Source organism: Parasteatoda tepidariorum, chromosome 5, assembly GCF_043381705.1.
Source record: "Parasteatoda tepidariorum isolate YZ-2023 chromosome 5, CAS_Ptep_4.0, whole genome shotgun sequence".
NCBI classification, from domain to species: domain Eukaryota; kingdom Metazoa; phylum Arthropoda; class Arachnida; order Araneae; family Theridiidae; genus Parasteatoda; species Parasteatoda tepidariorum.
Window position 1 is genome coordinate 70,056,283 of NC_092208.1, and position 13,468 is coordinate 70,069,750.

The following is a 13,468-nucleotide window of genomic DNA, read 5'->3' on the forward strand; positions in this document are numbered from 1 at the left end:
TTAGACGATTTATCTGCTTAACTGTTAACTGTAATATTGGATGTAAATAAAATAATGGTTCGTTACAGACGTTTAAGTTCGGTTTCGCATCACAAATATTTTTTTGCTTTTTTAAATAAATTACGCCTCCATGTTTTATTTTATTGATTATGTAAGCTGGTTTTAAATGTGTTAATTCTTATTTTGCTATTTCATTGACGTTTCTTGGTCGGAATAATTAGAGTAATGATTTTTGTTTTGTGTCTATAAGTGTTCCATACGCTTTATTTCTCAAACTTTGTCTAGCCATTTCGTGGACATAATTTTTCTCAAATAAATGTCGAATATAATAACTGTTTATAAATTTTATGTTATGACATTTTTTAAAGCCCTATTCTTCTTATGTTATGCTTTAACATTGATTTTTGCCATTTACAAACTGTATTAGCAATTTCTCCATGTATGGAATTTTAATGTTCTGTTTTAAAAATGAGGTGTTTATTTTGAAAGATTATGTGTTAAAAATATTAGTAAATTTATTTCTATCTCTTGATATAAATTTTTGTAATACTGGAATAATTTATTAATGTAAATTCAAATGAACTTGAAAATAAGCAATTATACCTAGATGTGTAAAAATTTATTCTGAATATTGTTTTAATAATAAAATATTTAATAATGAAATTAATTATTAGTTTAAAATAAATTTTGAATAACATAATATTTTAATTCACTTCGCTCCCAAAACATATTTTCAATTCCTCAAATCTTATGTCATGGATTTTAGATGTTTTTTTACTTTTTAAGTAATTCAAAAATAAAAGGAATTATATTTATTTAAAATCACATTGATTGCTTTACCACAAGGCTTGAGGAAAAATGTATTATGCAGAAGTTACAAGTTTGCTCTGCTCTGTGATTTTTAGTTTCTGGTATGTCACTACCTAGAAAGTGCCAAAACTTGGCGAAACTACAAAACCGTAACTGGTGAGACTTAGATAATTGTAGTCGATAGAACCATACTACTAATATGGAACCATGAACAAGGGTGGATCAAGAAGATGCACTTGCTATAATTCAATATATTAAAAAAGTCATATTTCCTTTTAATTATTAAGAATTTTTTATCTTCAGTAGTTACAAATATTGCTTGTTGTGTTTCGTGTATTAAATTCAGATTCACCAACTAGATACAAAAGGTGCAACTAAATTTAATTTTGTAATTAACTAATATTTTTGTTTATTATTAAATGACATAAAAATTTTAATAGTAAATTAAAAAATACTAGCATATTTTTCTTTTGTGTTTCATACTTTACTTAAAAAATTTAAATAATGATTTTTTCTAAATTTCAAACTTCAAATGTTCTTATAAATACGAATGTTTTACTAAAAAGTTTTGTTTAGTAATTTTAATTATATCATTAGCATTACGACCAACTGTCAGCCATGGTTACTTCAAGCAGTTTTATCCATTTTGATCTCTCAGAAACCTCTATTCTCCGTCTATTGTTCCCACACTGCTCAGACACTTTTCTACATAATCTAACCATCTTCTACGTTACTCTACCTCTTTTTCTAGCTTGTGAAAAGTTATAATTTTTTTTACCAGGCTCTCATTATTGTGCACTACCTTTAAATAATGGAAGAGAGACTTTCAGTTTTGACATTTTCTTAAATTTCTCAAGAAATACTCAGAGGATTATTTTGTAAGATTAAGAAATGATTCACTTTAGAGGTGTTTGGGTCATGTGATCTCTACTTATGAATGAAGTTCAAAGGTTTGAGAGATGCAATTATTTATAATAATTGCATAAAATTTCATAAATGTGGCTCAAGTATTTATGGAGATATGAACATTTGTAAAAAGAATAATTTTTGTGTTTTGTTTTTTTCTCGCTATAACATTAAAAACTTTCTATAAAATTAAATGAAATTTTCAAAGCAGTTTTTAATTTGTTGCAAAGTTATTATCGTTAAATTTAGAAAAAATTTAAGCATTTTAATTAGATATTTCAAAGTGTGGCATGCATTAAGAAAATAAAAAAATGTTCTTCGCCTTAGAAGATGCCGGAAGTGTTGCTCATTATTATTATTACCCGGTGGGCACCTGTAAACCAAAGTCACAGAGGCGAGCAACATTACCCACGCCACATTCACACATCAGAAGGCGACACAGAGAGAGAGAGAAACATCCATGCCCAGAGCAGGATTGGAACCCCCAGTCAGGCACGCTAACCCCTCGGCCACCTGGCCGGCGTAATTTATTACTGGTCTCTCAAACCTCTAATAGCTTTAAATTTGATTGATAAGTATGAGAAATAGCTTGACCTAAACATCTATTAAGTTACACAATAATCCACTAAGTTTTTCTTTAAAAATTTTAAAAAATGCCAAAACTGTGCACGTGTTTTCTATTATTATAGGGTAATGTATCTGTTGATATGGCGGAGCCATCTCATCCGTTGAATTTTAATGAACTTCATTATATTTTTTTTCCTCTGAATTCATTGCAGAATTCAAAGTTGTATCTTATTTTCCATACAATATTCTCTTTTATTACACCGAAATTTCTTCTCCAGATCTTTCATTTTAATATAAATTGTCTATTTTAATCGAAACATATCAAGATATTTTTCATAAAAGAGAATTGCATGATTTTTGTAATATTTTTCCTGCTATTATTCAAATATAAGTAATTTATTTCCATTAAATGCCGGCCAGGTGCCCGAGCGGTTAGCATGCTGGACCGTGAAGCCAATGACTGCCGGTTCGAATCCCGCTCTGGGCATGAATGTTTCTCTCTATGTGTTGTCATCTGTTGTGTGTGATGTGTGAATGTGGCCCATCCTATGAACGGGTATTTGGGACGAGGGTAATGTTGCTCACCTCTGTGACTTAGGTTCACAGGTGCCCACTGGGTAAGGTTAAATGAGCAACACTTCCGGCATCTTCCTAGGTAAAGAACAAAAGTTCAGTACCTGCCATTGCGAAAAAGAAAAAAAAATTCCATTAAATCCTTCCTCTGCATACAAGATTTAATTGTATTAATGAATTTATTTGTCATATGAAATCATGTAAAGACATTTGTCATAAAATAAAATGACATAAGTTTTGTAATACTTTTCCTACTTGTACCTCCCTAAAAAAAGTTCTGTGTGTGCTCGTCAAAATATCTACTAGGCATATTTTAAAATCACTACATTAATTCATTCTTTGTATGAAAACGTGTGATGTAAAAATGTACTTTTAATTATGTTCTGAATTGTTAAATCTTGTTATTGATGTGGTTCATTAAAAAGCATCTAATGTGATAACTTTTGTGATCAAAAGAATTAAGCAATATACAAGGGTATCAGTATTTAATGACTACATTTCTCCCTTAGATTATCAAGAAAGTTCTAGAAATTTAATACTGTATAAATTAGACATGTGCTATGGCAAGTTCGTCTAATGTATCCATTGAAGAAAGTGATGGAGATACTACCCATAGTAGTATTCACCCCAATCAGAATGGATTTAGTTCTTCTGAGCCAGGGGAGCAAGAACTAGCTATTGATCGCTTTGGTTTCATTGGCAGTAAAGGCTCTAATTTGTAAGTTTTGTTTATAGCAATAGAAAAATCTATACAATATTGAATTAAAACATGCCTTAGGTTAAATATTTAGATTTATAAATGTAAATAAAAAAATTTAAATCTTCCAATGTAAATTCAAATTTATTTTTTTTTCATAAATTTTTATTTTAGCAAGGAATGTTGACCTAATATAGAATTGATATGAAAACTGTAATTTTTTACAAAGTTTTAAAGACTATAAATGTTTTAGTTATAAACATCATCACCAGTTACCATTTTTTTTTTTATTTTTTTGCTATAGAACCCTATATGATCAACCTTCTTTCTGTGGAGCCCTGATTTTATAACAAAGTGCATAAAGAGAATCATGAACATATTAACCAATAAAAACTACTTTATTTTGATTTTATAACCGTCGTTGAACAGCCGACCCTAGAAAAACTTTATACTTTACAACTACTTTATTTGTAACAATAAGATGAACAAATTTTTTGTCATTGTTTTATCATTACCTATATAAATATCAATGATGTATGTTCTTTCATAATTTATTCGATATAATGCTATTAGAAAAATTTTATTTTAAATTTTATTTTTTTTTGAAAGATAAAAAAAAAAAAAAATTATTGGCATTTTGCTTTATATAATTTCAACCAATGAGACAACCTTAATATTAAAATGATAGTGTACTGATTTGATATAATTAAAATCAGATGCTTCCAAAATGTCAACAAAAAAAATTATAATTCGTGTTACCCTTTTTCATTCATTCACTGAACCCAGGGGTTCCACAAAATATAATTTGAGAATCGCTGCTCTAGTTCAGAGGTTCTTAACCTATGGGTTGCGACCCAAAATTGGGTCGCGAAGTATATTTCTTGTGTTGCGCTGAGTGGAACCAAAAAAGTTAGTAATACACCAAATAATAAGTAATACCAACACCTCCTAGAAGAAGTCATTGTGGCTTACTCAGCCTAGGCTTAATGAGGTACCTGGGTAACTCTATACCCTTAATCCTCGTTCATAATAATTAAAAAAGGCACATGACTCAAAATTAGTTTAGCATATCAAGGTGCAAAATTAATATAAGAATAAAAGATACTTAGTAGTTAATGTTTATAATAAAAAAGTAAAAAAGAATTAACATAAGGGCCCTCTCTAAGAGGTAGAAAAATAGTTCCTCAGAAGTGGCGCTGTTTAAGTCAAGGAATGAGTTAAAATGTCAATTATTTTCAAAAAGTTATAAATATATTTTAATTATATATTTTAATTATAGTTATAAATATATTTTAATTCAATAAAAATTATTAAAAACACTTGATTATTAATTAAATTTTCCTTGGATCGAAAAGTACTTTTGTTTATCTTTATTATTAAAAAAATAAATAAAAAATTTGTAAGTTAAAAAAAATCACCATCGTAGGATTGAAGATTTTTTTAAAAATACTATCTAAAATAAAGCAATGAAAAAATTTTGACTATTTTTTGGGTCGTGACATGAACATATTTCTCAAATTTGGATCGCGGCTTAAAAGGGTTAAGAACCACTGCTCTAGTTAATTAAATAGTTTGTTGTTTATTAAATTTAATAAAGTAATTGCTAGTTTATTAAATTTTATCACATATGATGAAAGATGATAACATTTAATAGGACTGAAGATTTAATAAGACAATGAAAAAGTTAAATAAAACATAATATAGAAGATTTAATAAGACAGAATGGAGAAATTTAATTATGTCTTATTAAATTTCATTATATGCTATAGTAGATCATATAAGGTCGCAGACATGTTTTCGCTCCCTTTCCTAAGCAGAAAATATAATTATTTAAATTTGTTTGTTTTTATAGTGGAGTTGCAATTCCTGTTGATATTTTAAGACAACGAGAGTTAAAATGGCTAGAGATGTTAGAGAACTGGGATCTTTTTATGACTAAAAAGTATAAGAAAGTAAGTGACTTAATATCTTTAAAAAATGAAAATTTTTATTATTTTTACTTGAAATTATGAAACTGTGTAGCAGTATTTTTTATTTTTTTCAAAGCATCTTTATTTGAAGTTAAATAAAACTTTTTTCCAGGACAGAAATAAAAAATTATAAGTAAATCTGTTAAAAAGATTCCCATAATCGATAATTTTATATTTCTCACAGTCCAGTCATACTCAAATAATGTAAATATACAGACCGTTCACAAAGATAGTGTTTTGCAGAAAACTCCCAAGACCTTGAAACAAAAATTATGTGTATTATTATAGTCATTATGAAAACAAAGATGCAAGTTATTGTTGTCTTATTATGATAAGGAACACAGAGATGCAAAAGAATTAACATCGATTTAATTAGTTACATCTTATTTTATTTGAATAATTTTTTAAACTATTGCTTATCAGCTTCATTTACCAACAATAAAGTGAAAGTAATAACTTAATACATTTGTAACAATTTTTTCTTATTCATTGCCAGATATATGTTTTAGTATTCTGAAATTGTTTTTAAAGTTTCTTATTAAGTTTGTTATTTTTATTTAAACTGTATCTAACCAAATATCTTATTTTTAGGTAAGGGAACGGTGTCGAAAAGGAATCCCTCCTGCGTTGCGAGCGAGAGCTTGGCAATACCTGTCTGGAGCAAAGTTTTTGTTAAACCATTATAGACATAAATTTACAGTTAGTTTATTGTTTGTTAGTTTCTTGGTGTTTATTTAATTGAAACTTAAAGCTCTGCTATTTTACTAATTTATATGCTATTAAAATTATTTATCCACTGAATTATTACAGATAGTTAGACAAACATTTTTGTGAGTTACATTTTTTGTCATTTAATATGAAAATATTTTCAATTGGCTTACACATTGAGAAATTGTATCATGCTTTAATTAAAGTAGCATATCTAAAACAGTTGCAAAGATAATTTTATTTTTTCAGTCAATTAACTAGTTATAATATAGTAAGTAATTTTAAAGTACAGCCTTCAGGGGAAATTTAATATCACTTACATCCAATCATCTAAATCCACTAAAAATATCCTTCCAACCCTGTCCACCTTGTGTCCCTGAAACAATATAGTTCTTTGTTACCTCGATTGCACTTATTAACTGTTGCAGATGATATTTTAAGTTACTAAATTAAACCCCAAGGGTTTTTTTTCTGAATAAACTTGTTTTTTTTTCTACGGATTTGTATCTTTGATCATCAACTGTATGGGTTAGTTGTAATCTGGAAAATATGCTTCCAATAGAGAGTAATCACGAGTTTCGGTCCCTTAATGCTAATTTCACTTTATGCACATTTTCCAATATCTCAGGAAATCTTTAAGGTAATTACAGTACTGAATTATAAAATTTGTTATCCAAAGATAACTCCATTTTTTTTAAAAAATGACTTTTAATAATTATTTACTATTTTTATCATTTACAGAAAATGTTTTAATTGTAAGTTGTGCAAATTTTCATACAATGAACAAAATCGGTTAAACAATTTCAGTGTAATAAAATTTAAATAGAGCCAAATTTTTAAATTTTTATTTCTCAATCTAGCCACTGTGGCACATATTGTAAAGAGCAACTATTTTCTTGTTTGGAAGGGTACCTTTCCTTTTGAACTTTTCCTTTTGGAAGAACCTTTCCTTTTGAGGAAATGTAAACAGTAAGGATTGGAGTGAGGCAGATATAGAAGCAACAATAGATAAACCTCTCCGAAATGGCGGTGAATATAAAATATATGGCGGTGAATATAAAACTAATTTACTTCCCTTAATCTCAGTTCAGAATAAATGCTTAAGATTATTAATTCTCTAAATATAAATAATTCAAATGTAACTACTACCAATATATATATACAAGAATTAACCTATTACCATTTCACCATAATGTATTTTTTCGTATATTACTCTATTTACACAACAATAAATTAATACACAAATTAAAAACTAATGTGTCTGAAAGGAGACCAACTGAAATGTATGAGATTTCCCTCTTTACAAAAGAAATTTCACGAAAACAGTTTTTTTACTTAGCACCTAAATTATATAATAAATTACCATTTCAGTTGCAAAACATCAAAATATATTCTTCTTTTAAGCGTGCTTTATTTAAATTTGTGATGAGCATTGACGATTTAGATCTCTATTTTTCACTTTAAAGGAAGCATTTGATTTTTTATACCAGTCTTGTGCCAATCCAAATGAATTTCTTATGTTACCTTTGTTTTTTTTTTTTATATATAGTTTCATGCATTTTTTTTTTATTTTCTATTATTACAGTGTTCAACAATATATGACGTCTTATGATGAGCAAAATAATTTATGATTGTAATACCTTTTTTTTCTTTTCTTTTTTTTTTTTTTTAATTTCTATTTTAAATTTATTGTATTCTTGTTCTTTGTCGCCTGAACAGGATTTTCCTCTTGACTACGAATATATATTCTTTGTGTTTTTGTTCCCAATAAAGTTATATTTGTTTGTTTAAAAAAAAAAAATGCAATAGCCCTTTATCAACTCCACCGAAACTGCCCGAGAGAAACTTGTATTGTTTACTTATATTTGTTGATCGTGATTGTCACCTATGTGACTCTAAAAAATCTAAGAATCAAATACACTTTCATTTGCTGCAAAACTGTCAATGAAATTAACTGTAAGACATTAAAATGCAAAAGGCGGTGGTTTTGGTTTTCTTTTTGTGTTTTTTGTTCTTTGTGGTATTTGTTTATATCCCCCGTCATTTGAAATAAGAAAAGGGTTTCTCACTAATTATTTCGTTAAGGATGGGTGAATTTATTCCTAAATTGTAAAACTAATATGACTAATGAATGTATTTATAAAATCATCTTTTCAGGAACTTGACGGATCTGAAGGTGACCCTAGGTGTGTTGAAGACATTAAAAAAGATCTTCATCGTCAGTTTCCATCTCATGAAATTTTTGTTAACTCTCAGGGTCATGGGTAAGTTTTTTTCTCTATTCTTATTCTAGTTTTTTTTTTTCTATTGGCGATTATGCATTAAAAAGTCTTATTTTAACCTTCACTTTCCTCCTCATAGCATAACAGGTTTTTCCTTGTTATTAGGTAATGAAATAGTGTATCAAGGAGAAACAGTCTCCAAATTTTTCTCATTTGCTAAACTGCCAGTGGGTTAATATAAATGAATATGGTCATGAATAGACTCTTTTTTATACAATTCTATAAATAGCTCTCACTATTACACACAATTTTTTTATTTTTCTATTTTCTGGTCAATGTTATCATATCCAGATTATTAAACACAAAACATGTACACTTTTTCAGAAGCTATCATTTATTATACCAATCAGTCCATTTTTATAAAATTTAATGGGAAATAATTTCAATTTAAATATTATACTTTTATGAATTTTTTATTCTTGTCTAGTTAAAATTTGTAATAATATAAGGAATTTTTTATATAATATAATTCAACAAAAATAATTTTCTACTTTCATGATAATATTTTTTTTTCTTTCTAAAAATGGGACACAACACATAAAATCCTAGACGGTCTTGAATATTAGAATTTTTTTAGAGATAGTTTATCAAGCCAGTCGGAAAAAAATTAAATCTATTTTATTATTATTTTCTATGTACATTAAGCTACATTTTCATTTGACATGAAAGCCTTGCAACTCCCTTTTTGCTGATGTTACTAATATTCAATAAATGTTAAATGCATCAGCATTACTAAGTTTCATGTTCTTTTTGATCACAGATTCCTTGTTTAAAAATATTCAATAATTATCCTCTGATATTCTAATGATTTTTCTGCCCCTCATATTTTGTTGGCTAATGTTGTATAAATTAAGTACAATTTTAATTACTAAGTTATTGTATAATGGAAGTATTATTTATCTCTTTAAAAAAGTCAGGGTGGCTATAGAACAAAGAATTCAATTAAAATATCCTAAAAGTCAGGGTAAATAAATTAGTTATTGAGGAACCTGAAAATCCAATATTTTCCACCAAAAATATTGGTCTCATAATTTTATTTTAATATTCTTTTAACTCTAATAACAAGTGTAAGTGTTTTGTAATATATTATATGTATGAGAATAAGACATAACTGAAGAATAAAACTTTTTTCAATAGTTTACTTAAATTGGGGAAATAAAAATTTTTTAGTTTAGTTAAAAATTTGTTTCTAGTTTAGTTCAAAATCCATAGTTTTTTTTAGTGTTTGTGGCCACTCTTAGACTGTATTTTAAGATTTTACAGTTTGCAAGGGATAATGAATTTAAGTATTTGTTTAATAAACATCTTTTAACTGTATAATTATCAAATTCTAATAATTTTGAACTCAAGTTTCAGTTATTTATTCTTTCTTTTTTATTTTAGGCAAGCTGATCTGTATCGAATATTGAAAGCATACTCATTATTTAATCCATTGGTGGGTTATTGTCAAGCTCAGGCACCTATTGCGGCTGCATTATTAATGCATATGCCTGCAGAACACGCATTTTGGTGTTTAGTAGCGATATGTGATAAATACTTACCTGGTTATTACAGTCCAGGCTTAGTAAGATTCTGTTTCCTTTTTGATTTTAAAAATTTACTATACTGTTCTGTTATAACATTTCTTTAAAAAAAAGTGAACATGTATATCTTCTTTAATACATATAGATACACTAGCATTCAAAAGTCTTTGGTCAAACTCAATATTATAGATGGTCGATTGGAAATGTAATAAATAATGTATAATTTTATTCCTAAACATTCTTAATATGCTTATCTAGTGCTTTGAAAGTCACTTTAAATCAAATGCAATTTTCATATCAGTCAGGTAGTTGTTTTTCTTGAAGCAATTTTCTTACATCTAAGAATTGGATGAAAATATAATTTTAACAAATAAGCATAAGTTTTTCATATTTATTTATGAAAATCGTGATTTTAACTTTAATTTAATATTGACATTTATTTTTGAAGAATTAGTACTTACAAGGCTCGAATTATATTAAAAAAGAAATATTCAACTGAACTGAGTTCAAAGATTTAAATTTAATCCAAAGAAGATTACATTTTCCATTAAATTGCAAGAAAAGTAAAAATTCTGAAATCAAGTGTAATATATATATATGTTGGCTTGACTAAATAAAACGAAAATCATCTCTACAAAGAAAAGAAAGAAGAAAAAAAAACACCTAAAAAGGTTAAAATGCCTTTCATGCATTGACCAAAAACTTTTGCACGCTAGTGTATATATGGCCTTGTACTTAAACACTTATTGAAACGTTGTTTCATAAAAAAATTATAGGAGATTTATTTTTTTTTTAATACAAAAATATAATTTAGATTTTATCTTTTCAAATATTAAATCTGAAATTAAAATCTTTTTTCACAAACAATTTTTTGTTATGCATTGGCCTTATACTGTTGATTAAAATGTGAATGGAAAAAAACTGCTTTTTGAAAAGATTTTTTAGTCTTGGAACCAATATGAATCAGTTTTCTTTGTTTAGTACCTATTTATTCTTAAAAATTTTTGACTTTTTCCCTTAATTATACTGTTTTGTTACAGGAAGCCATTCAGATTGATGGGGATATTTTATTTGGTTTGCTTAAAAAAGTTGCCCCTTCAATTCATAAGCATTTAGTAAGTCATATTTTTATTTAATTTTTAGATATTAACTTTAACTATTGTATTTGATGATTAAACTGTAATTTATTTCATCACTCAATAATTTGTATTGATTCATATAATGCGTTTTGGATAATGTTGCGTTTGAATTGTACATGGTACAATTTTGCATGTATTTGAAAAGTTATGATGAAAATTATTGAAATACATAATGTTATGATTTTAAGTAAGATCGTATATATTAATTTATTGTATATTTAAAAATTATTTTAATGATTTCTTAACGTTGAATAATTTATTTTGTTTATAACTTGTTATTTGTAATCGATGCGCAGTAACCATTCATGCAACTTACTCAGTAGTACGGCCTTTCTGCTGGGAAACTTTTCCTTTTTGGTCAAATTTTACGGGTGTGGCATATATCCCAGGGTTGTGTATCTCCACAAAATAAGTACAAAGCAGAAGCTAAGTAAAAAGTTGAAGAGACCATCAAGATGAGGAGTGATCTCATTATTAGAAAATGTATCTGTTTCTATCAGTATTATACTATTACATAGTTTATAAAAGCTGAAAGTTTGAAAATTCTATCAACTGAGTAGAATGTTTGTAAGAAAAACTGATGTTTTAAAAATTGTTTTTTTGGGCTACACTTTATAAATCACAAATAGCAGCAGCACAAATAACGTGATAAAGTGATTCTATTTTATGTTGCCAGTTAAAACTGCAATAGAGAAACTGCCATGGCTATCTATCACATATCATATTACATCATAGTTTTGTAAAATAGCAAAGCCGAAGTATGTTATTAACAGCTACCAAATAAGTGTTTGTTTTTATATGTACTTTTTAGACAATTACATGTTATTTTTTCTGACTTGCCTGGTTTAAATTTTTTTACAGGGTTCCTACACGGTCAGGAAAACCTGCAAAAGTCAGGATATTCTAAAATTAAGCTAAAAAGTCAGGATTTTTCTTACATATATATATAAAGTCAGGATTTTTCTTAAATATTCATCAAGTTAGGAAAATAAAGAAAAACTATAGTTAATTCAAAGACTGACAGGCAAAAATAAAGTTTCAAGGAAAAATTCTGTAATTCAAAATATGTAATTTCCTCATAATAACATTCCTCTTTCCCTGGTAGAACCTGTCCTGTTAGCAATTTTCCTCCTGTTTATCCAATGATAAGGAATTTTTGATAGGTTTGCTAGGTTTATTGCTCTTTGTGTGAATAACTGGTTTACAGACAATAGTAGCTGAAACAAAAGCATAAAAGGTATATTTACTGTTTTGTGATGCTGCCAAAAAAAAAAAAAAAAAGAAGAGCAAATGAGTTTCTTAGAGTTTAATCCACAGCAAAAAGGAATAGATGAATTTTTTTTCGAAATATTTGCACAGAGAAAAAAAGTTTGAAAATTTGTGGGAGGTTATAAAAATTGTTCTTGTCCTCTCTCAGTCGAAAGGGGTTTTTTCAATCAATACAAGCTTATTGGTTGAAAACCTCAATGAAGACTCTATTATTTCACAAAGGCATGTGTATAATTATGTTTCATTTATAAATGGAATAAAAAAAACATAGACATTAATGAAAAAATGCTAGATGCTGTAAAAGGATCTAAAACAAAATGGAGACATGCATTAGAAGCAAAAAAAAAACAAAAGAATAAAAAAGCTGAAATTTCTAGAAAACGAATAAAAGAAAAGATAGATGATTTGAAATTAAGAAAATCTAAATTGAGGAAAACTGCTGCAACAGAACTGGATGTTCTTGATTCAGAAATTGTCAAACAACAAAATATGTTGAGATATATTATGTAACATAGGTGCCACTGAGTTTCTCCGGAAGCTTACAGTATTACGAAAATAAATTTAAGAATGCTGAAAAAAAAATATTTTTGATTTTATTTTTCTCACAAGTTGCATAATTTTTCTATCCGAATTTTTATTTGTATATAATTAACTTTTCTTGACTTTTTCCCCCTTTATATTTCAATATTATCTTTTAAAAGAAAAGTCAGTTTTAAGTGAAATTGTGATTTTTAAAAATTAATATTTTAATGTAACAAATGTTCTAGTATGTTTTAAGAGTAAATATTATTTGAGGATACTGATACATATCTCGCAGATTTGATTAACCCTTTATATCCTGACGACACTCATGCATTTGGTTCCACTTAACATTAAATAAAATAATATTTCCATAATCCAACAGATTTTCTTGATCTTTTTATTTAAATAGTTTTCGTATCTAACTACAAAAACACACTAAAAGTTTAATCTAATCATGATAATTAAAAATATGTTTCACAAGTTTTCTGAAAATATAATTTGG

General features: G+C 27.2%; 1 protein-coding gene across 2 annotated transcripts in view; it reads left to right on the forward strand.

Moving 5' to 3' along the window:
- The first annotated feature begins 16 nt into the window (after nt 1–16).
- LOC107436904 (TBC1 domain family member 10A) overlaps nt 17–13,468 on the forward strand; it is a 22,685-nt gene continuing 9,233 nt past the window's right edge. Inside the window, exons 1-7 of one of the 2 annotated variants that reach the window (XM_043048434.2) lie at nt 17–151; nt 3,366–3,574; nt 5,406–5,505; nt 6,115–6,222; nt 8,389–8,495; nt 9,897–10,077; nt 11,077–11,151. In XM_043048434.2, the coding sequence (XP_042904368.1) occupies nt 3,417–3,574; nt 5,406–5,505; nt 6,115–6,222; nt 8,389–8,495; nt 9,897–10,077; nt 11,077–11,151 (729 nt within the window). In that variant the 5' untranslated portion in view covers nt 17–151; nt 3,366–3,416. Of the gene's footprint in view, nt 223–3,365; nt 3,575–5,405; nt 5,506–6,114; nt 6,223–8,388; nt 8,496–9,896; nt 10,078–11,076; nt 11,152–13,468 lie in introns of both variants that reach the window. The other variant, XM_043048435.2, reaches the window with a different exon arrangement.